This window comes from Hylaeus anthracinus, unplaced genomic scaffold, assembly GCF_026225885.1.
Source record: "Hylaeus anthracinus isolate JK02 unplaced genomic scaffold, UHH_iyHylAnth1.0_haploid 11982, whole genome shotgun sequence".
NCBI classification, from domain to species: domain Eukaryota; kingdom Metazoa; phylum Arthropoda; class Insecta; order Hymenoptera; family Colletidae; genus Hylaeus; species Hylaeus anthracinus.
This window is the reverse complement of record NW_026534330.1, coordinates 2,443,073-2,468,405: the sequence shown is the minus strand read 5'-3', so window position 1 is coordinate 2,468,405 and position 25,333 is coordinate 2,443,073. Positions and strand designations below refer to the sequence as shown.

The window sequence follows — 25,333 nt, the reverse complement described above, 5'->3', positions numbered from 1 at the left end:
ACCTTAAGCCGGACGGCCTTAAGGGCGTGTTTCCCCTGTCCGCCGCAGTTGGGTTGAGTGATAAATCGATTTACGCCTTGGCCAATGAGGGTTGAAAGTGGCGCTTTCTGATTGGCCCGCGGATAAGCCACGCCCACAGCATTAATAAAGGTTCTGGGCGAAAGCCGGTTTCACTATGCCACAATTCCTGCAGAACGTACCCTCGCTCCAACTTGGAGACCACGGGAACACCGAAACATTCGTGACGATTTTGGAGCCTGTATTTCGAGATAATAATATATTATTCCAGATGATCATTTGGAGCAGATTTGGAGAAATAGTGGACCTTGTAAATCTTTAATTTTTCCAGGTGTGAAAAGGTGATAAATAGAGTTGCTCCAAATCTTCGCGTGTTGCAGCCCCTAATATTTCAAGCAATCCCTGTTCAAGTTCTATTAATCTCTAATCGCTTAGATCGAGAGTTCCAGCTGAACTGCTTCAGCCAGAATCCTGATTCCGGTTCTGACATATTCTCCTATAGCCAGTTTCATTCCAGAGAATTCTATAAGCCTAGACCCTTATCAAATTTGCATGTCCACAGTTGATCATCCCCTACTTTATGCTATCAATCTCCTCTGTACAATCTCCTCCCAAAATGTTGGCCCAGCTGTACCAAAACACTCGGTACACTTCGCCCAAGTGAATCGCATAAAAATTGCATCAAATAATGGACGTTATTCGACTATCTGATGGGAGGAAGTTTGAAAAGTGACCAAAAGCCCCATGAGCTTTCCGCACGGTGCAGGCAGACACACAACAGCGTTGTATACCAGCTACGAGAGGATCGGAGTGGAGATCCAAGATCTTTTCCCCGTGGTAAACCGGTCTGTCGTAGGCGTATCTGTTCGAGGCGTCGACATTTGTAGATCCCACCTTCTCTCTGGTAACTAGGGCTATGTCTACCCGGCTGGCCGTCTCAAAAAACCGACCAATCCGCGATGCGAGACGGCCACTGTTGGCGCGCAAAGTAGCGGAGGCGCCTTTGTCGCGAGGGTTCGACGAGCGCGAAAAAGAAGGGCAGAGAGTGGGGTTGTGTGCATGCATCGGGCAAAAAGGGCGGCGGGCGGTGACGCAGGGGAGGGGAGTCGTGGGGGAGGAGGTGTATGGGTCTGGTAAACGCCACCCTCCACGGTCCATCGCGTGTGTGTGGGTGCGTGTGCGGCGCACAGCCGCCCCCGGGGGTTTCCCTTCTTCGTTGGTCGTCGCGCAGTCGAGCAACCCTGTGCTTCTCGACAGCTCAGTTGCCCATCGCCGCGACGACGACGCGGTTGCGCCACGACGACAGACAGACATACGCACACGTCACCGTACCGGGACACTACCCCGTGAGAGCAGCCACACACGCTGCTCCCTTCTGCCACTTTCCGTTTTCGGCCAGCTCGAGAGTGTTCGACCCCACACCTGCTCGCGGGAGCCTGTGCTACGCTCGCGGTGTCCTCACCGTTCAGTATCATTCTGATCTTTGAACAGCCGCGATGACGGCGACCAGTAGTTCGCTCTCGTGAGTCCCGACGGACCTCGCGACACGCACGACTCTCTGGAGCAACGTACCCGGAAGAGGAAAGAGTTTCTAAAGTGTCGAGGATCGACGAGCAGCATGGGAAGGAAATCGCAGTGATACCTGGACCTGCTGAAGAAGCACGATTAACTGGCGTGGATCTAGGCTCTCGGGTCCAGCGTAGGAAATAGCAGAGGCGAGGAAGACTCCGTTGTCCCTGTAATTCAATCTCTGTCGCGACGAGAATGAAAGGAAGCAGTTCCACGAATCTCCGTGCGTATCGCTGAGGTCCCAGGGAGAGTTTTGTTCGGTGAATGAGCCCGTCACGTGCTATCGCGAGCGTTGAATAGAATCCCCAGGACGAAGATAAGGTTCGAGTTGTCTTTGAACGAGTTCGAGGGAGAACAGCCCCGTTACTCCAACGACGAACACGGGAACCCTGTACCTGATCACAACGAAAACAACCATTCAACGAAGAGACTGGACGATAGTGCGACGTTAGACGCGTAGTTCGTAGACATTAGATGTGTTAAAGTGCGAAACGGAACACGGGATACTCGATTCCTCGAGGAAGAGGAGCCGCTGGGGTTTGCCGTCGCACGCCGAACGTCCGCGCTGCCCGGAGTTCCTTCGCTCAACGGACCGCAGACTTCTGCACTTACAACGAAGATAAGTCGAAAACACAACACAGTAAGCTCTCAATTAATCCCAGACGGTTAACGTAATTCGATCTCGCAACGTTTTCGATTATGGAGATCTATGAGAACACTTAGGACCGCCGACGGGGTCCACCAGCCTGTTTCGGGATTTTTACCGCGCGAAGTTGTCGATAGAATTTCATACTCTACTGGATCGTTTAGTTAACGATCGTTCCGTGGCGGGCCTACACTAGAAATTCAATCCCCGAGCGATCCTAGAGTCGACGGAAACACTGGAAGCGATGCGATCGCTCGTCGCAAACCGTCGGACGCCGAGCACTCGCTATGCCAGGGCCTAGCCGCGACAGCAGCTAAGCTCCATCGCGTTTCATCGTTCATTTCCCTGTCTTTTACCGTCTACGAGCATCGAATCAGTCCCACGTACGGTCCAACGAATCACGATACTCGCTGTTCGAGGATTGCCAGCGACTCACGACGAATGTTCCTAAGAATCGAGGCGTGATCTTCCAACCTGAATAGTAGATAGAAGACCCCAATCGAAAAACAACGATATCCCTCGAATCCTGTTCTCTCAACGCGTCGAATCGGAGTGCTCCTCCGAGACAGAGGTGGGTGGATTTTGAGAGATAAAACGAAGTCACTAACGAGGATCCGCGAGAGGATGTCATTTTGAGCCCGGATTGTTGACAAACAGCTCGAAGATGCCGCAGCGATCGCCGTTCGCGATCCAGGAGCTGCTGGGCCTGAACGGCGCCGGAAACGGAAGCGGAACCGATCGCGGTTCACCCCAAGCGTCGCCGCCGGCTGGCGTCTCGGCGGTCTCGTACGCGCCAACGGCGCCTCATCACAAACTATGGGACTATATGCCCAGCCTGACGAACCATCTGGGCAATCTCGGCAATCTTGGAAATCTGGGCAACCTCACGGCCTCGCGGATGGCCTACCTGAACGCGCAGGCGGCCGTCGCGGCTGCCTTCCTGCCGCCTCCACACCCCCACCCCGCTCACCACGTACCCCATCATCAGGTACATCAGCCGGGACAGCTTCCTGCATCGCCGGCCGGCGTCAACGTGCATCCGGCTGCACACGCGCAGCACGTACTTCCGGGAACCGCCGTCACCGCGAATCATCATCAGCACAGTCCAAGTCAGCACACGCCACCCCATGGTGAGTCGATACCTAGATCATTTCTTTGCTAGATGCTTAACGAGGAGACCTAGAAGAGTCTAAACGGGGGTGTAGGTAGTTGTCACTTAGAGAGGTTGTTTAAGTTGCATCACTTAAGGGGATATATTCACCTGGAAGAGTCAAAGATAGAACTATGTTTATTTAAATTACTTGGTAATTAACCTTCGTGGTTCATTTGATGAATAATTGTCACCTAGAATGCACATATACCTGCACATATCATATACAGGGCAATGTTTGTAATTTAGTTTTAATCGACCCCCTAGAAATTCAAAACAATTGTACGGTGTGCATGATGTATTAAAAGCTCGGGGATTTGAGCGAATGTCATTCGAAGGCACAGGATGTAGAAGGCCGTAGTATGTAGAAGACTATGAACTTGATAATTCCACCTTTGCGAAATGATTAAATTTATGTAAATTAATAAATTCTCTATGTCCCAATTCGTTCATTCATTTGTAATCGAATCTCCAAGTGATATTTCTAACGCTATGCACTCGAGAGATGATAATTCTTGAGGATCGATAAATACACCGAAGTTTGATAATTAGAAACTTGATTTTATCACGCTACAGCGTCTATCCTCGGGAAAGGCTGCGTCCCGAGAATTCCGTTTCTTCCAATTAACACGTTCAGAAACTATCGAAACGGGTCCCGTTTATACTGAAATTTCTCCGTGAAACGCAAACGCGTTAAACCGTAATTAACGTTCTTCTTGGAAGAAAAGGCGGGTCCTTTCATAAGGGGAAACGGTTCTGTCGCAAATTTCTCGCCGCTTATTTCCAACGAATGGCATTTTGCCACGCGCGAAACGTAACGCCGTCATTATCATTAAACCCCGCCCCGTTTATTTATAGATGACGATTAAGATGACATTGTTTCCACCGTCACATCGTTCCACTCGCGAGGCGTGGCCCCCCATTGTGCCTGGACAATTATAACCGTACCATTTATTCCGCGAACTGGGAGCCTCTAACTGCTTCTTTCACTCGGTGGCCAGTGCGAAGAATTAATAATTAATTTTACACAAACCGCCAGCCGCGTATTGTCACCGAGTAACGAGCAACCACTTCATTCAATCTTACACGTTCGTTAAGACCTACATCTTGGGGGCGGAGGGGGTGGACCACGCTCGTAGAAAACGGGCCTGTTGGAGGGAACAAGGATCCGCCGTCTGCAGGAGTCGTTAACTGCTCGCATCTAGACGAGAAATTTACAATTAAAAAGTGATCCGAACTTCTCAACAGAAGGGGCAACGTGCTCGCTACGCCACTGTGTACTATAGCGCGGCCGCGCAATGGCCTTTTACTCGCGCTCCTTGCGCGACCAGAGCCGAAGAATGGCCCGAGAAACCAATTAAGGAGGTCTGGGCTTTTCGGCTGAAAATCGAGGCTCTCTACAATTTTTCTTCACGGAGGAATAACTTTGATCAGAAAGAGAATTAGTAAACACACGCCTCGTGAAATGTGATTTAACGAGGTATATTTTACTCCTCGGACAGAATCTGGTTCTTTTCTAAATTCAAAACGTGAGTGACAGAAAAATCTGCCTGTTGATCTATCAGATAAAAATCGAGACTATTCAGAGAAGAAGTTTCTTTCTAAAGAGGTAACTAACATTTCGGAATCGATTTTCTGGAGACCTCGTAGCTTTACTACCCCCTAAACGCGCCACAAGTTGCGTAGGCGGTGAAAACGATTCGGTGGGCACGCGGAACATCGATACATCGCAATGAAGCATTGATCGGCAATCACCGGGATTGCGTTTCAATCTTCAGACGAGGCTGAACCCACGACCCTCGGCGTCAGGGAACGCGTTGAAGTAAATTAATAGGCGTATCGTGTCGTCCCGGCGTGAAACGAGCACTTAACGTGCCACTTACGGCTATCGCTTAACGGAGAGCCACTCAAGATCAAGTTACCGAAAATCGACGCTCACCTTTGTCGCGTGTACGCGAAAACTCTATTGTGCGTGGCGCGTTTTGGGGCCGTTTTTGGGGAAAGTTTCGCAGGCAGATGCCGCCAGCTGACCCAGCGCCGCGTGAAATCATACGGACGATTTGTGTGCAAATAACTTCTGTTTGCTCGGCTGTAACGCGATATCGAGCCTCGAGAGGCCCAGGCCGTTGGTCGACAAGGGGTTACACCAGGTTGGAGATGGATGGTTTACAAGTTAACCGCGATGGAACCATGCGTATATTTTGATTTGTTCTGAGAATCGATTTGTATCGAAAGTTATGGGATTGATGAAATTGGTGTTTTCGTTAGAAAATTATTTGTTGTTCTCTGATGTATGAACACTGCGATTCTATCAATTTTTTATTTTATTAGTTTGTTTCCTCGTTTTTTTAAAGCTTCCAACGTGATGTAGTGACGTAATTGTCGATGAGGTTTTCTTACAAACGATCTAGCTCGAGTACAGGAGAAGAAAATCGCCTGGACGATTTGGTCGAGCAATGTTAGCGTCGGATACGTTAGATTGGACGGAGAAAACGAATCGGGCAAAGAAAGAGGGTAGCTCTCTGGGGTGAGTGCACTGTGGGAATTGAATATTTTTGTCAGAATAATCCCCAACGTTATGAATAATTAGTGGTATAATGAGTTGAGTGTTGGGCAGACCTGCAATGTCTCACCAAAACACAAAGAGCCTCGACAAAACGTAAAAATGGCCGCACTCCGACAAAGTGTTCTCAACTCGAACGGACTAACCCCCGCGATATCGTTCTCGTGAGAATCCAATCGACTTTGCTCGTCAACCGATGTTTATAGAATTGCAGAACTTTAACGATCCTTGTTTCCAGAATTGTACAAAGGGAAATGTACGTTCCATGTATACTAATTGACTTTGTCCTTGTTCTTGTAAAGAAAAGACGGATGTATTACGCAGAAACCACCCCTGTTTACTTTTATAGGTATAAACAGATTCAAACTATTGAAAATTAAATACATGCACCTATTGAATTTTTTATTTTACGTAAAATAAGCTCCTCGAACATAATTTATCTTCAGCTAATTAATTAATTGGACCACCTCAAATTGAAACGTAAGAAGTAGGAATATCCTGATCGATAGGGTATTGAAATCGCCCAGGAAAAGGCGAATCGAGTTTTGGTAAAGTGGCATAAACGTCGTTATATCGCGACCAGGAGCTTGTTGTCCTGTATAACGAATTTTGAGAACGATTTTCGGGTGTCGGGTTCCCGGTGCAGCACAAAGGATCTGCCCTTCCATTCAAACGTCACTCTGGCACCTCGTCTTACAGTAGAGCATTTATTTGGCGCGCTTCGTTCGTTCCTTTTTGTCTTAAATCTTAGCCAGACTTAAAGACGAGGGCACAGGGCAGCCAACTGCTCGATTTCTCCCCGATAATAAATTATATCGATCGCGGTAGGATCGATGGGCGAGTCGTCGCGACCAAAAATTCGACGGATCCGCTTCGTTCAGTCGAGCCCGAAGGCTGTCTGGGTCGTTCGTCGATCACGAGTCTTTTGTTCCAAGCGCATAATGGACCCTCGCGCACGGAAATTCGGAGCGAGAGGCTTTGGAACTTGTTTGCACACTTCACGGGGATCGTGGATTTCGGACATTCGCGCACGAGCCAATTAAAATTGATTTCTGGGAACGTCGAGGGACCTTCTCGAGCGAGAGAGCTATTGGAATTTTCAATGGGAAAAGCCTGCGCTCCGTTTGCCATCGGGAAACGTGGCGAACGCTCGCAAGAAACGCGCGTTTAACTGCACTTGAGTGTATCTCGCGTGCAGGGTGAAAAGGTTTAAAGCTGGGATTCGGATTATTAACTGTCGATGGTTGAAGAGATTTTTGTAAGCTACATACGTTGTCAACAGAAACAGGAGTCTAATAATACGGCTACTTCTGCCTGTAGCGTCTTGGAAAATGATGTCATTGTTCCACTATAGATGACAAAACGATTCTTTGATAAATATTCAATAGCTAAGAACACGAATCATGATGTTCCCCTCTTCACAAGAGACCTCGATAGACAAATATTCATTCGAATGATCTAGAATTAGGGAGATTATTCTTCTACGTTTAATTTCATGTCGTAGAGTTCTGGTGAAAATTGAACCAGGACAGTCCCGCAACAACCTTGCCAAGCTTTCTTCGTCAAAATCCATAGCACGTAACTGAAGAGTCCACATGTCAGCATCCCTCGCACCGCCGCTCACGAAACTCGCCAAAGGGTTGTAACTACCTTATAAGAAACGAAAGTGCCCCGAAAAAAGCCATTGCAACAAACGAATTGAATACGAACTCCAGTGCGAAAATCGATGACAATGAATGCTGAGGGTAAATGGCGAATCGTCCATTTGCCTAGCAGCGCGTTAATCGGCAAGAGGAGAAGAGGAGGATGGCCGGAATGCAGGAACTGCGGAGATCGCATTGTCTAAAAATTCCGAGATTCGCTGCGGTTCGATGTCGGGCCTTCGCCTTTCGAATGGCTTGTGTATTGCGTCTCGCTCTATCTCCCGCGTGCGAGCAGCTTTTTCGGTTCGTTTGAAGTTGGCAATCAACTAGATTGCCTATCAACGCCTGAGAAGTCTCCTTGCGCACTCCCGTCGGTCCAGTCCTTTTCTTGCTCCCGCGTTCTCTCCCTCTCCTTCTCTATTACACCCTCACACACGGCCACGCGACAACGTTGTTCCACGTTTATATTCCCTCCTCGCCCAGGCTTGGTCGTTTCCTCTCGCAGCGATTTTGTGTACGTACGCCTCCCTCCTTTCCCAACCCCACGATTTCACGTACCCCCTTCTCCTATTTCTCGCACTTTCTCTCACCCTCTGCCGCCTCGTTCCCGCTTCTTTCTCCGCCAGTTGATATCGTCCTGGTAACACATCTCTGCAAACGATTCCGTAAAACGTGCCACAATCGGCCCGCCATTGTTCCCGCATACCCCTTTCATTCGAAGAACAGGGAAAGTGCAAATACGCGATCTTGGAGACTCCGCAGCAGACGTGCGCCAGACTTTCTGATCGTTGACCAGTATTTTAGCTGAATTTAGATGATTAAATTGTAGTAATTATTCTAGAGATCAAAGTGCGACCTGACGTGCCAAACACGCGTAGATTCGGCCGGCTACTCGAAAGATGACGCCCTGAAATAATGTTTACACAGGTCTCGTAACATGCTATAATCTCCATAATCCATGTGGAAGGAGGGACACTTTCGAGTATTTCTTTTCCAGAACGACTACATGTTATATTTCTTTCTCAGCATCTAGCTAGATTGCTTCATCTCGTTGCTTATCTTTCAGAGGAAAACTTATTTCTCCATCATCTCAACTAACCACCCCTTCCTCGACAACCTGCACGTGCACTACATCTTCTCGTCCGCCTTCCCAATCAGACACCCTTTGCAAAAGAAAATCAACTATATCCGCTGCTCCGCTGTAAAGCATCGAGAAACGATTCCGTCAGCTCTCAGCGAACGTCGTGATGACGGGAATAGTAGCGAAAGGGTTAAAGCAGGGCCGATAACTGCGAGGAACGACACGATTCGCGCCTCGATCCGTCACGCCCCTGGCGGAATGGTTTCTGGCGGAAAGTCGAGGAACGAAAGCGAAAAAAGGGAGAAATTACTCGCCACCCCGCAGATGGTAGGAGGGGGTGGGAGGCGGGTGGCGATGGTGGAAGCACGGATAAGGGGTGCGGCCTGTAGGCGCAGGTCGATACTGATTAGTACTTCAAAGCGGCTTGAACGCGAGCCCCCACGCGCGCTCAGCTTCGACGATGGATTCGCGACAAAGCAAGCGCCGGCACTCGAGCGAGAAATCTTGAACAAATTAGCGGATTATGCATTCGCCCGGCTTTGTTTCCGGGAAAGTGGCTGCGGACGCGTGTAAGAGTCTCGCGACACAAGCACGCCAGCCACCCGCGGCCCTCGATTCAGCTTGTGTTTTCGCGCCTTACGCGCTCCTGTCCTCTCGCGCGCGCACAACCACGATCTTCAGCGATCATGTGTGCGTGGGGAGTAGCTGAAATTCAAATTAGCCTACCGATACCGCCGATGGAGACGAGGACCGCTCGATGGAAGCGTCGGAACGAGGGCACATGCCCTTGATTTCTGTTTCGCTTCATATTCGCGGCTACAATAACTTAGATGAAGTAGTATCCAGTCTGAATTATCGCAAAATTGATGGAAAAGAGGTAGGCAGCAAGCAAAAATTGATACCTCTTCGAACTCGGGACGAATCTCAACGAGATTCGTGTATTTCTGGAAACTTCGACTTTGCATTCGCGGCAGTTAATTGAGTCGTTTCGAATATCGTCGGCTGGCTAGCTGGTTCTGCGGCTTATGCAATTGCGAATGCAAATTAAACGAAATTAAACAGTTAATTAAAGTACCGGCACCTCCGGGGAGAAGTTAATTGAGATTCTTGGGAGATTTGTCGCGCGGAATGTCTTAATTTAGTCCCTTAAGCGCCCTAACTCGCCTTAACAACTTAGAATAATTGGATAACACTGCCAGGGCGTGCTCACCGTCAGAAGTAGGAAAATTCAGTCTCTCGTCGCGGAGAGACGCCACTCTAATTTTTTTTTCCTGTTTTCTTTTTTTAAAGCGTCACGATTCACCCGCTCTGCTTGCTCACAGCAATATTCTCCCGGTGTCCTCGTGCAGTATCTTGACTTCGTTTACGTCGTCTCGTCTAACGCTGTTCTACGCCCAAGAGGAACAGGATTTATTAACTAAAGGTGACGGAATGAGTCAAACATTGATTAAAAATATTTGCTATCGCAAAGAAAGAGACGTGTTTGTTAGGTACCAACGAACTCGGCACCGAAATGTCTGCGTGCGAAAGGGACAGGTCCTATCTTCTCATCGATCATCCGACCACGAATTTTCCCGGCTCGGTCAGAAATGATTTTCTCTCATTACGCTGTGGTCGCGGTGTCAATCATACAACCCTCCACCGACTAATCGCCTAATCGTGTGATCCGCTCGAACAAACCAATCCGGGAATACGAGGTAAATCTCCGCTGCGCACCCTTCGCCCCATTGCCGATGGAAAATACCAAATAGATCGCGCGATGCGAGTAATAAAGTTCGGAAAATCGGTATTGGAATTTCAGGCCCATTACGCATTTTATTCGATAATGATATCTATTCTCAAAAAGTCTAGTCTCGGTAAAGAAAAATGAACATATCTGAGAGAAGGGCGAAGAATCCAGCACAGAATGGATTCAAACGACGAGTAACAAGACGCGGAGAACGAAAGCCGCGTTTCTATCGCCCAGGTGTGATCGTTGCTCAATTATTTAATTTCGCGGAGCGCTGCACCACGAGGAGCGGAAAATCCGTCGACAGGCACGATTATCGACAGACAAACGGTATCGATCTACCTCCCCCGGTAGAAGTCATGCGCGCTAACAGGCTGGGTAAGCATGTTTCACCATAGCGTAAACTCGCGCGGCATTAGTCGAAGGCGGCGTGTGCGCGTACATGCGTAGGTAGGCGACTATCAATCGGCCTTTTCGCGCCTGCTACTCACCTCGTAAATTTTCACCCTTTGACACGCGCCTAATACAAGCCCCTTCGGGAGCCACGCTCGAACCCGACCGCCGTTGTAGCTGGTGGTGCTGCGTTACGGCAATGGTGGCGGCCGACGTGGCTGCCTAACCCCTCGGGAGCCTGCGGGACGTTAATGAAATAACACGGGAATTAGTCTCGGACATTACCGGCAAACTATGTCCATTACCGCGGCCCCGTGCGCGCGTACAGTGCACCCTGAAAGTTTCTGCTAGGTACACCAGTGTCCCTCGAGCTGACACTCGTTCCAACCCCTCAGGGCTCCAAACACTGGGCCAACTCGAAGAACGGAAGTAGTTTTACTACTTAACGTTACCCTATTCCTCAGAGTCTCTGAGCTTTGGCGGTATCTGAGGATTTGTGAAATCAATGGGAAATTGAGCGTAATCGAAGTTGTCGATGATACGCGGGGGACGGTGACTCGCAGTTGGATCGAATGTCAGGGACATCGGAGAATTAATTGCAGGATTGTATCGAGGCTCGACGGTGGTTAGGTTCGAGCGACGCAGTGCGTCAGTGGGTCAGAGTAAATTGAAAATACGGTGCGGCCTCTTCAGCTTGGAGTCGCTTACGCGGACTCCGCTCTATGCTGCATCACGTTCCTTTCCTCCTCCGTGCATGCAACTAATTTCACACTCCGGGTGGAAAGTAGGAGGCGAATACAGTGCTCCTCGACGAGCCCCTTTTGTCACCCGCGGAGGTCCCTTTAGGAATTCCAGTGCAAATCTAGCAACGTCACGGTGGTACTCTGTAATTCTTCCCCATTCTCTAGTATCGATTCACGGCGACCGGTTGAATTTACAGCGAGAATATAAATAAATCCTTGATGGCTATTTGCCTGCGGAATTACGGAATGAAAGTTTAAAACTCAAACGCTAAATGGAGGTTTAAAGAAACGCAAGTCGTAAATGGGACGTGTGAATCGCGAATGGGACGTTGATGCATCCTCGACACCCTTTTTATACACTGGCTTTGCTTGCGCTTCGCTCGAGGATGACGATAATGTGTTTATTCATCTGGATTGGTCGCGAGATTTTATGCTGAACACGGTTGGGCCGAAACTGTCTTCGACGTTAACCGAACGTGACGTCAAATGAGTTGCCATAGAAAAAAAACTTATAGCTGAACAAGCATAGTCGAGGGATCATTGAAAACGAGCCTCCACATTAACTCCTCAACTATCAACGAGAAATGATAAGCAATCTTTGACTCTGCTAAGCACAGTTGGATCCCTCGAAAGTCTCCAAATCATTATCATCCCAAATCAAACCAAAAATGACCTAGGCTCACGTATCCTATCGCGCTCAGGCCTGGCAGCGCGCGTAAACGCGCGCGTGTAGACGTGACTCGCGTATCGTCGTGCGAGTGCGCGACGCGCGTGTGTACCGTCGGTGGCGTGTACAGGGCTTTCAAGCGAACGACCGTAAGTCGCTTAAATTGGTATGGATTTCCAGTCCAACACCTCGATTGTCCCCTGTGAAGAGTGCTTCGCGAGCATACATGAATTCACGCCTCAAACACACGGTACGCGCGCCGTAGTCCTCCGTTTTCCCTCTCCCTCTCTCTCTGCCTCATACACACAAACACATACACACACCACGTTCTGCACTCCCCGGTTTCTTGCTCTACTCTCCCTTGCCACCGTCACCCTGCGCCTCGCTCCGTTTCGCTCTTTCCCTAGGTGCCGCGAATCGCGTCGGCTTCCTCGCTCCGAAGAGGTGTCGCGAAGCAAATCTTGCCCGTCGCTGTATGAATGGGCACCGGCGCGGGTTCACACGCGTGTGCACGCGTGTGTATACGCGCGGAGCCGCGGCGGCAGCCCACGAGGAGCCTTGATTGCGTGCCGGTGAATGCGTTTCCACCCGTTCTCTCTAAGTAGCAGCTCATTCCGCGATGCTTGCTCTCGCGACTTGGAAAACGAAGGTAGTAGCTTTCTCTCATGCCCGGAGCGCTTCTCGAAGCCACGAGTGCGTGCGTGCGCGCTCTCCCACACCTCCACCCACCGACGTTTTACACGAGCATCTTCTTCGACCCCCTGGGCGACGCCGATCTACGGATGGAGCTTGTTTTTTAGCCAACCGTCGACCTACCCCTTTCATCGCGGCTCGTCCTTTTCGCTAGTTTGTTCAAGTAGTAACATTCTATTTATATGGGTTGCGTGGAAATACAGGTCTTGCGGACGGTGGCACGAGGAATATAGTATAGTATAGTAATTTTAGGAGAGGATGGATGCCAGAGCTGACTCGACTTGGCGTCGAAGAAAATTGCTCGTCGAGCTCAGGACACTTTCGTGGCGTGTCCTGAATGGACCGAGCGTTTGGTTTCAGGGGCAAGAAAAAGGTCGGCGAGGGAGGGGGCAGGCAAGGACGTCTTTCAAGGAGTAACCACAAATCCTAGTATAATACTAATAGGGCCATAATGGAGTCAATAGGGCTTAGCCGCGCGACGACAATGAGATCTTGTCAAAATACGCCGGGTAACACGAGACCTAGGAAGTGGATTTTTCTCAATGGTAGGCCCCTGTCTTGTCACCAGTGGCGCGGGCCAACAGCCTTATTGTCGGGTTTTCAAAAAATCTGAAACCTTTTCACCCGTGTGCGCGATTGGGGTTTAAGTTTCACCGTAAGGACGGACACGGGATTTCGTGAAAGGCGGAACCAGCCCCAGGAAAAGCGGAATAATACCGGAATATAATGCCCCGTGACACGCGTTCCCTTTGCACCTCCAAGTGAACAGCGCTCCGATCGCGATTATGCTTAACCTTAACGCGATCTCTGCAGCTTTCTTTCATTTTTCATAACCGATACGGTCTTCAACGTTTAACCGTTTGAGGTCTGCTAAATTACTGAAAGTAATTAGGAAATTATATATCGGTTCCTTATTAGATACTTTTCGATTAGGTAAAATAAATTCAGTTGCAGTTGTAGGGGGGTATAAATGTGTAAAATCTACTATCTCGAGTGAGTCAAGTTAATCAGAAAATGATGGCAAAACGACTATCCAACTCTCGGGCAAAGATCTGCATGCCCGAGCGACCGTTAATCTCCGACTGGAGTATCAACGAATCCCTGCTCCAGATTTGCCACGGCCTCGGTGCTTCTAAGGCTTGTTAAGTGTTCCGACGGCGGAGCGCACTTTTCTGGGTTAATTTATCAAACAAACGCGCAAACTCGGCACAAGCCGGCATCCCCATTTTAAGACGGCGGCTCGTTAAAGTCGTTTGAGGGTGGAGTTCCGCCGCCCCCGGTGGCCGCCAGCCGCTCAGCTACAACTACAACGTCGCAGCCAGGGCCTGGTCGCGTTCCTGAAAACGCGAGCCAACTCAGCTTCTCTCTTCCTCCCTCTTCGTCGCCCCGTCGACCGGGAACGAGCCCCTAACTTCCTTCTTAGGAACGCGGGAATCTTTTTCAACCCCTGTTTTTCAGCCCCCGCCGCGGCGCGTCCTCCTCGCCAGTTCTCGTTGGACGACTTTATTAGAAAGAGGCCGCCGCTGAAACGTCTTAATAGGCGAACTTATTTTCATCCCAGGGTCGTGCAGAGCCACGAAAGGAAACGCGTACCTGACTGGCTGCCGCGTTGGCCTTTCAGGAAATGGCGTTGACGGTTTGGTTATTAAGGGCGTAGTCGAGCCACAGAATTTTAAATATCGACCTTTCTTTTGACCTTACAATCCTAGGAAACGAGTTACTGCAATTGCTTCTAATTTAGCTGCTTCATTCTTCGTAGCCCGTTGAATGCTTTGTGGAAATTTCGTGAAAGAGGGAACAGAATTTATTTTTAACGAAAATTTTCGCCTACATTTCGCTTAACACCGCAACTACGATGTTCGATCCAGCATCGATTCGCAGCCAGAAAGAATCTCGATTTCGTCTGATAATCATTCTAACGAGGCGACTCGGGTCACGTCTAGTCCCGCGCGAAAGAGGCCGGTGTGAGTATTTTTTTTTTCCGCGAGATTTTAATTAATTAAATTACAGTTAATTCTCGTCGAGTCATTAAGGGTAGCGCATTCGAGCCGTGCTATACCGCCCATATATACGCGTGTCTCTCTCTCTAGATCCCAACGGCCATTGAGACTGGATGAAAAATGTCTTACTAGGCGCTAATGAAATAATCGTCGAGTTAATTTCGCGGAGTCGTTAATCAGGGTCGAGCGTCGAGGCAGGCCGCGCACTGCATGCCACCCCCTCCGGAGCGGGTTTCATAGAATTCTAGTTAATTTTTAGATGAAATTTCATTTCGCGAATGTACGCTCTCCCTGTCCCTCCACCTTTTCCTCACTCTTTTCCTTCGACGTCCTTCGGTCCTGGCATTCGTTATAAACTCGCGACGGATAATTATTGCAATGAATATTTGCGCGCGCAATTTACGACCGCGGAATGCCAACCAAGAATAAGCCGCAATGTTTTCGTGGTCAATTACAAATTTCAATTCCAACGCGATCCGTTTTTACGTCTTTTTACGATTATTTTATTTTTTTATTCATTTTGTAAAAGTTCCATTTCCTCTAGCACGTAATCTTTAGAAAGTCATTTTATTGATCGATGCGTTCTCTGTTTCAGGATTCTCTCAGTCCAAGAGTTCGTTCTCAAACCCCAGTCCAGGTAAGAATCTATCCTTTAATAGAGTGTAGTTCTCGTAAAAAAAATGCTCCCTCGAAAATTTGCCACAAACAAAGCAATTTCGTTGGTTTCAAAAGAGAAGAGAGTCTCTCGATTCTGTCTATTTTCATCGAAGCGAAAGATCACTTTTTACAATTTTACGGGAAGGATCCATAAAGTCGCGCAAACGACCGTGCTGGGGGTTACGACGCTTTTCGCTCGAACTCTTCGACGCAGTCTACTCTTGCCATGCTTGATATTTATCGCAGACCTCGGTTCTTCTGCGAACGATCATGCACTTCTGAGAAATGCTGGTAAAGTTGCCAAGTTAGCGAACTGCGAACCGAAAATGTCTATCGATGGGAAAATCCGAGAAAACCAACTGCTTTCGCGTTTTCAGTTATTTGGATTTGGAGTTCCTGTTAGAGTATCAACCGATACGGTCGAATTCAACTGATTGGATCTCCTTCGTTGGATCAGATTTTTCGAAGTAGTTTACATCGACGTGAAATTTGAACAATTTTATTTGAAACTTAAATCGTATTGCTGTTCCATCGAGCGTTTGCCAAAGTAGAAGGAGTAGAGATTCCCATTGCGATTCATAAGGCGCGCTCAGTCAGTCATGACGATGCTATAGCGCTCTGGATGACGTCATGCGGCGAAGGATGAGAGGAAAAACTGATTACGTATTCATTCCCGCGATGATTCCGATTTTTCCAGGCCATTAAGCGCCGCTGGCCTGACCCGCAAAGCGATGTCGCTCGAAACAAGAGACGACAGGTTGAAAATGATTACTGTGGATGACCTTCGCGTCTAATGGGGCTGCGTTTGTATTTCGTTACGTGTTCTGGAGAGCAGTTTCGTCCCGCATCTTTATCGTTCTGGGGCATTAAAATTTCAATGTACCATTACACGCTAGTGTAAATAATTGTAGGGTGGAAGCGACGTTGAATACTGCCCGGAGAATAAGCAACTTTCGTGCAAAAGATAAAAGTAATAACATCAGGGGAGCCAGGAAGGATCATTACAAGCGATCGTGTATAATTTCGCGTGGTCTCGAGTTTTCCGGGGTCGACCCGAAAGGTGATATTAAATTTCTTGTCAAAATATTTCAAGAAATCGAGGGTGCCCACCACAACCTCCCCTATTCGAACGCTAATCGGTAACGGGAGACTTTCTTTTCCCGAAACTCGATTCCGCCTCCACGCCCACCGTTAAATTTTAAATTGCTGCTCCTCGTCCCGGACACGTTTCTATAGAACTCCTCTTCGACGCGGACGAGATACCAGTCAATTATGGCGGAAAATTTCCGTCGGGGACACGCAATCTCTTCCTACCTGCAGTTAGCCTCTGAAAACTGACAACAATCGCGGACAGGAAAGGTGAAGACGATATAAATTTCTTTGGTTGTAGAAAAAATATTTAATTCTTTCGAACCAGTACCTGACCTATGTCAGAAAAAATATAAAGAGATGATCTTTTCATTTCCTGACGATCTATGCGTCTTCGACGATGGAAGTCTCCGAGGTTAATTTACAAAGACATTATTCCACTGAACGAATAATCGGAATAACAAAAAGAGCTTTCCAAGATCTTCACAAAAAATGCGTGCTGAGTCCTACAGGGAGACACAGATTTTATTGGCCAGGGTTTCCGTTGCGTCAGCAGGAAACCGAACCGTTTGCCATCAGGATTACGAAGGATCCCCAGGACCAGGGCGAGAGGCGTCGGTAACGAGCAGCTTTCCGACAGAATTGGTTGTTTTAACAACTGCGCGCCACTTTGAGCCGCTAGGTAAGAGGACCTGTGTCGAGGGACGTGGAAAAGGTTACGGAGGAACCGACGGACGAGCACGGGAAGAGGGAGGGACAGACGAAAGAGAGAAAATACGCGGTTTTCGCGAGAACACGGCTGCAGAGGTACGGAGACGCCCTGTCGTAATAGTCCAATTTGCCAGCAAAGGAAAATACCGGAGGATTCTGGGAGTAAAAGGAGACTGGCATGGCCCCCGGGGTGGCACTAGCGTCGTTCAGAAAAGCTGGCTGGAAAATTGGAGACGCGGCGAAACACGGGCATGGGGAGCCTTCCCGTGGAGGAGCTGTTTTCCGCGAGGAGGGTATATACCCGCTACTGTCCTTCAGCCTCAGTTTACGGACTGACGCGATGTCAATTACACTGGGTATTCCTCCGAAAGATGGTCTCTCTCTAAGGATAAGGATAGTAAAATGGAGCCCAAAGCACAGTGTCACGCGTAGCGTCGAAGATGTATGTTTAAAGAAAGGCCGCCGACTAAAGCTGCTACTACTACCAACTAGCAATTCATAATTTTACGTTGATAAATCTGAAAATAATTTGATCGTCAGGTATTGATAATTTAAATAAAATTACAATACTGTCCTTGCTTCGTCGAGCAAATTTCAAGTTACCTGAAAACGTGAGCACGTGGATGAGAGAACGGTGGATTGCGGGAATTGAGTTACAGAGGTGCGAGTAATTGGGAAGGAACCGATTGATCAACGTAATCAATTTACTCGTTGAAAATCTGACCTGTTACCGTTACTTCTCTCTGTCGAATCGCTTCGGGAATCGAGTTATCGGTGGAAAGTGTCCTAGCGGAGTGAAAACGGATCCTAATTAACGGAAGTCCATCGGGGAAAATTCCAAAGGTACGAAGAAAACAATTTATCCGTTCGATATACGCGAAAATACTTGGCCCAGATTTTGTTAACGTTACGCGTTAACACGTGCAGGTGTCCAAATACTGTTGACTTATCGACGACTTGCTCGTTTCAATGACTTCTCATTAGGAGGCGTCATAGCTGGTATCAGATGTCTTTATTTTCACTTGCAAAGCTTTCGAGCTTACAATCCAGGCCCTCCTCGGTGGCAATCGATAACGTCTGTTAATATATAATGATAATAGATACACGAATACGGCACCTGTGCTTTCCAATGTTCATCAGATATCAGAGAACAAACAAGTCCTTAATAATTTGATAAAAGAATCAGTATTTAGGTGGTTCTTCTTTCTATAAAACCAAGGAGGCCACTAGCGTAGATATAAAAACCCTCAGTCATCGACGTGGTCGCGTCTCCCGTGGCCTTCTGAATCCTTCAGCCTTTAGCCTTTACGAGGTATCCCCCAGTGTCCGATCCAATCATCTCATTTCCCGCGGTATCGATTTCACCAGCCGTTGGAAACTTCCTCCGTGAAAAGAAGCGCCCGAGACAAGCCTGTCGTCAACGGAGCAAGAGGGAATCACGAAATCGAAGGAGACGGTGGAAAGAGGAGGAAAGCTTGACTCCTGTAAACGCCTTAAATCGCTCTGCGTTAGGGCATATTGCCTCCACTCGTTTACCAACCCCCGTACACTAGGTACCCGCTTACCAGCATTCCTTCGATCGATCGGACTAATTAATTTAATTATCTCACATGAATTTGTCTCATTCTGAATTCCTTTAGCCTTTCACCTAACACTCGAGACTATTGTTGCACGGACAATTCTAAATTTAATTTGCACTAATAACAAACAGGTTTTAGGAGAAATTATCAGTGTGCGCAATTATCCTAAGTTCAAAGTCCGCACAAGAGGCCATATACGGCATATATAATTTGCTCCGTCAAACTCTGCGCTAGACGGAAAGAAATGATTACGAGAAAAGACGAGGGAACAACAAATAAAAGGGGGATGGAAATCGAAGCTAAAGAGTAAGGTAGGGAAAACCAAGAGAGTATTTTTCCGCCGTGAAAACCAAAGTGCATTGAAGCAGGAAGGAACCGGTGGTTGATTAATACAGCCGCTCGAGCCGGGAGCTTTATAGACATTTTCGTCGTAAAGGGCTCCGTTTCAAAGAGCGCCAACGCTCAATGCCAAGCCGAACGTTGTTGACTATTCGCAAAATAGTGCGCGCGAGCCTCGCCTCGAGATCTCGAGGGTCCCCGCTGGTTATTACGATTGAAGAGTATTTGACGGTGAAATCCCTCGTCGAACGGAAAAAAGTTTTCCAAGCGCAAATCAGTTCCAAAAACGGTTCTCGTCGACTGATGTAAACGAGAGTTTACGCAACGTTTCGTGGTGGTCAACGCGATAAAGCGGAAACTTCTACTTCTCAAACCTGCCAGGAGTGCAAAAGGATTATGGATCCTTCTCTAAATTGTGCGGGGAGCGTGGAGAGGTTAAGAACCACTGGTCCTGAGGTCAATGAAAACGTTAAATAGATGGAAACAATTTGACAGATCGTACGGAGGTGGGAGAAGAGAAGCAAAGAGTGGCACGAGGGTTAACGGAGACAAAGGGGGTAACCAGCTCGATTCCTCGACTCATCGCGAAAGAGATTCTCTCGGTTGAAACGGACGAGTGGTAAATCGGAGGAACGGCTCTTCCTCCGCCGGAATCCTTTCTTGCTTCTTCTTTCGTCACTCGTGACCGATTGTACCTATCATAGTGGCTGGAGATGCGCGTGTGTTCCCATACATCTCCTTTCATTCGAGAGACTCCAGAAGAGAAGTGGGTGGACGGTGGTGTGCTGGGGTGTCGCTAAAGAGCAACGAAGAGGGTGGGTTGGTAGCGGGCTGAGGAGGACGGCGAGGATGAGACGGAAATAAAAGCGAGAACACGGCGGTAGAGTTTGGCTGGTTGAAGCAGGAGAGCGAAAAAAAAAGCGGGGGGCACGAGAAAAGGACAGGAGAGAGGGCGAACGAGCGAGAAATGAGTGCCGAGGGCTGCCACGTCGGAGGAGGCGACAAAGATATTAATTAAGAATTAACACGCGTACTGAAACCGCCCTTAATTAGTAACAGTCAGTGCCTGAAGCAGCGGTTTGTCTGCACGAGCCTGTACCAGGCGGGCGCAGGGTAAACACGGGGAATGAATTGTAATCAAAAAAACATGCCAGCGGATAACGCGGCCGATTCGACCGGGAAGATGGAAAAAACTCTGTTCGAAAATATTCCAACGCGAATCGAAACGAAATGTAAAGCTTTCCCGTCGATCGACCGATCGAACGAATCTGCACGACTATGGCGACGAATAAAACCAGCGCGGAGCAATGTTTACTTAATTGGAAATTACAAATTTTAATTGGGAATTAAAAGTGTAACTCCGGGTTGCCTCGAAATGAACCGAAACAATCGTGATAAAACATTGGTACTCTGATTAAAATATTTGATATATTGTTTGCAACGAGTAGTTGAAATGAAACTAGCACCTGCAAAGGATTAACATTATTGAATTGATCAGTTTGGCTTCCAAATTTCTCATGGTTCAGGAACGATGACGGAAATAGAGGCGCGCGCCGCGGGGAAAAACGCGCGCACGTCGAACGAAGGCCAAACGGCATAAAGGAAAAGCCTTCAAACGGTTCTCGCTCGTGTCATGAAACATTTGCTTTGATTACTTGGTGGAGCTCATTAGCACCGTAATTAACGTGAAACGCGTGTGAACCAAGGAAAACCTTAGAAACCCCGTAATTCGATCAAGAAGAATTTCACTCTAAAGTCTTTACTGGAAAAGAATTCTTTGGATCGACTTATCCCACATAGCCTACATTTTCCTTTCATAGTTGAGAAAAGAGCGCGAAATCAAAAAAATTCTATGTTGCGGATAATCGATGCTCTTTCAAATTCCACACTCTTTAAATAGCGAAACGCCTAACTGACTTAATTTCGAAACTAAATCAAGTGAATTTATAAGATAAAAAGGAATGTCTGACGTGTCCGCGTCGTGCAATCGTCGACAACCAGGAGCTCGTCATTCTTTCGAGGTACCGATTGGCCAACCCTCGAAGTACTCGGGATCGATGCGTGTACCTATTGCGTGCTCCGCACGTGAAATCGTGACGTCACCGACTGGAGGCCATTTTGACTCAGCTGGTTCCGACAAAAAGCGGCTCGAATGGCAGGACGCCATGTCCTGCGAGCCTGGCAATACAATGAACAATGATCTCTGCCTCGCCACGTACACACGGAGATCCCCCTCACCGATTAACACGCTCGCAAATTTATCGAAGCGCGCGCCACGTTGTCGAGCGTTGAAACCTGGAACCCTTTGGAAGGGATGACCGAGTCGCGAGCGTACCTGAAGGGAAAGAAGTATCCACCAGGATGTAGACGAAGGAGCAGCGAGCGTAGCAGAAACGGGGGGTTGATTTCTTTCTCAGGAAATATTTTGACAGGGATGGGCGTGGTGGTGGTTCCCGTTTCGCCCTCCGTCGTTGTAGAAATTTTTCTTTTTTTACCCCTCGATCCAGAGGGTTTTCGGTTTCACCGTTGCCACTTTAAAGCGATACACAACTCGCGGACGAATAAATATTATGCGGCTGAAAAATGTGCTTTCGAGCACATCCAGGCATCCTCGACTCCTTGCGGCAGGATTGTGCCGATGAAAAGGGGGCAGGGTCGCGGGGGTGGCGCGCGAGGAGAGAGGCCCTCTCGCTGCCGTTGGTTCGTCCGCCCGTTCGTGCAGATACAGTGGCTACATTGTGGGTTTAGAGGCTCATTGTGCGACGCCAGCACCGGGCATTGTCGTCCTTTTTCGAGGGCCGGAGATTCACACCTTTTCACCGGTGCGATTTTCCACGATGGGCGCGCGTTTCATTGAGCGGAAGAGGGCGAACCAGCTCGTGGAAGGGACGACGAATCGTGGGAGGGGGGTGATGGTGAGAGCTCCACAGATACGGAGAACAGATAAGGACTAACCCTGAGGAACGTGGAAACCTGTAATATCACGTGGCTTTACAGGGATGGTTTAAATTGGACACGTTGCGCGAAGGATTCCGAGTGAAAACACTCGTTCGACGAAGCCGGTGGGTTCGTACGGTGTACGTTGAATGGTGAGAGACAATGGTGGCTATTTAAGGAGGAGGTGTCGTGGATGTGAGCTCTTCCGGATTAAATTTCCTATAGGTCCAGATTTCAAAGACGAGCCTAGGTCGTTCACGCGTTCCTTCAATTAATGAAAGAGATGGCCTATCAGGTATTGCTGAAACGATCGGGCCATATTACCTGCAAGGTCGAACCTTATACCTTTTCGATATTTAAATCCCCCTTTCCGTGTAGAAAGTGGTCCCATATCGGTTGTGCGAAGAGGCTGAAGGTCCAGAATAATATTCTGTAAAGTATACTCTCATTACCAAATTGCCTCTTCGATTCACAATCAGGTGCAGGTTTTTCTTAAAGACAAAAGCTCGTTCGCAAAAGCTTATTCTTCCCCGAAGAACCAGCCACTCGGGCCACCAACAACAGACCACTCGGTATATTTGATTTACGACCATGTCTTTGCCCGACTGAACAGTACAGTGGCATTAATTCGAACGAGCAGCTATCGAATTCGATCCCATCGTTAGTATTACCGTAATCGATGCACGGATCGATAACACGAGCCGTCGCCAGCCGTTTCCTCCTTCCTGGATCCCCCGCTAATTGCACTAATTTCAATGAATCTCCTTCGAGAAGGTGTATTTCCCGGGCACCTTATGAATTTGTAAGCAAAGAAATTTGAAAGGCTGCCAAGTCTCTCTTCTCGAAGGGACAATTAGACTCTTCTCGTCGACCTTGAGGGGAGTCAACGAGACGTTGAGGAGTTTGTCCGACCGATCGTTAAGTTACCTCGTCCCTTCGTTCGTCCTTTGTCAAGATTAGAGAACTTCCCGGTACTTCAAATAATGCCTCCATTTACCAATCTTCGAACTTCGCGCAACACGCTATGTCGAGGAATCATCCTCTCTCTTGGCCCTCATTTGCATACAATGTGCCCGGAACACACGTCTCCCGCAATTTAACAGTCCATCATACCTTCGTCGACGAATCGTTCTTGCAACTATTTTAATTTGGCTTAGTTCTGTGTTTTTACGCTTTAAATCCTAACTCGCTATTATTAAGTGTGCCTTTGAGACCCTAAGCATCGATCTAACGCGGAGGAAATCAACTCTTTTTGTCTTCCAAAAATGATTTTCTGCTTTCTTATTTATTTCTTGCAAAAGCTGTCCCATTCAACGATACCTTTGCCTCCAAAGCAATTTCAGCGATACACGATTTTACTGTCGCACAACAGGGCATTCGGTGTTCTCGACATAGCGAACTCGGCAACAAAAGTTTCGCGGTGACAGCCGAGACAGGGGCGATGAGAGTGGTTCGAGGACTAAATTTAGGTCGCCATGTGCGGACGTGAGTTTGTCTGGCGCCAAGGAACAAAATATGTAGTTCGGCTACAAAAATATTGGGTTACTTCGAAAACAGCCGGCAGTCAACACTTTCCTGAAGCGTTGCATGTGTTTCGCTGGCTGGCTCGCTCAAGACGAGATTCTCAGGAGTTTGCATGGGAACACCGTGATTTATCGATGTCATTTTCATCGATTCGCAAATAAGGAACCATCTCTGGATCATAAGAAAGGAGTAGATAAATCACTCTTTGGTTCTAGGCTTCTATCGTGATTTTATCGTGAAAAAGATTGTACACACATACTTTTGCAAGAATGAAATCGGTGAAAAAAAGCGCAGAATCCGCGGAAGATCGACAAAGTGTGCGCATCTCTGGGACAAATAATTACGTCATTGAGCGAACCGTATCATCGGTATTGTCGAATCGAACATAGCCTGCCACTCGGAGAATAATTATGAAATCATTCACTCGTGGAACAATTCCAAGCTGTAGCTACGCTTTTCATTTAATTCCCGATGCTTAGTCGCTCTATTTTCAAAGGGTGCCTCCACGGGCATTGTTAATCCGCGTCACTGAATCGATTCCAACAAGAGAGCCTCACTCTAAACACGGAATTATGCAAATTATTAAAACTGATGTTCGATTGCCGTCAGACCAAGCGCCCCTTCGATTTTCCAGCGCGTTTTCCAATCAGTCAATCTCGTTTAAGCGTCACTTTTCAATGGTAATGAAAGCACGTAACACGGGATATATTGAGTGATTGCGTATTTTAGTAGTAGACGTTTCAGTCATCTATTTATTGGTCGATTAACATCTTCAAATCAATCGTGATCAGTGAAATCAAATTTTTAAAAAACCTTTCGTACCTTTCTCGAAACAAATGCTCTCAAATTGCATTATCGATTACCCTTCCCCAATATTCTATCTTCGAATCCTCGAGGGTGCCAAAAATCGTGCGAAACAGTCTTAACGAGATATCAATGGCGGATGGCGCGTATCGTTCTTCGATAAGTTATCGTATTTTTGTCCAGGAGTGACGGAACGCTGGCTCCGCGCTCTCCAATTATTAGAACCCCAAGCAGTGCTGTAACAAGTTTGCGACCCTCGCGTCTCCAACGAGCGCGGATTTGGAAGGGGTTGCTCAGCGAACGCTGCCACAAGCCGCGTACTACATGATCGCGCGACTCTTATGAATACCGTAAATTTTACTCGATGCTAGCGACAATTTCGCCCGGTCATCAGCATAAAATCTATTCGCGTCAGGCTACCGTTTCCGTTGAAAATGAAACTCGGAGAACGCCCGCGAGGAGTTCATGCCAGCTGAGACAGACTCCCTGAAATTGTCAAAATTCAAATAACGAGTGTAATTAATTATTAAATCGTGGACGATTCATGCATCGAAACACGTCGACTTTCGTGTGGTCGTTCACTAAGGAATTACAAAAATTAACTGTAAAGGCGAGGTGTCAAAAAATATAAATCTGGTAAAAGTAGGTTTTCCAAGATTTTTCAGAAGTTCATTTTATAAATTTTAGAATTGAATATTTTGCTCGCGTTTGGGGGATTTTCGCGATCCCTTTCGCAGACATCGGTCGAGTTTATACGCGAATTTACTGACGGACAATTATTCAGCGGCTTTAGCCAC

General features: G+C 47.9%; 1 protein-coding gene across 5 annotated transcripts in view; it reads left to right on the top strand.

The window, feature by feature from the left end:
- The first annotated feature begins 1,273 nt into the window (after window positions 1-1,273).
- The window catches only part of LOC128885881 (visual system homeobox 2-like), a 61,011-nt gene continuing 36,951 nt past the window's right edge, over window positions 1,274-25,333 (top strand). For 4 of the 5 annotated variants that reach the window (XM_054140203.1, XM_054140200.1, XM_054140202.1 and 1 more), the window contains exons 1-2: window positions 1,274-3,363; window positions 15,491-15,532. In XM_054140203.1, coding sequence (XP_053996178.1) covers window positions 2,898-3,363; window positions 15,491-15,532 — 508 coding nt within the window. In that variant the 5' untranslated portion in view covers window positions 1,274-2,897. The remainder of the gene's footprint in view (window positions 3,364-15,490; window positions 15,533-25,333) is intronic. The other variant, XM_054140199.1, reaches the window with a different exon arrangement.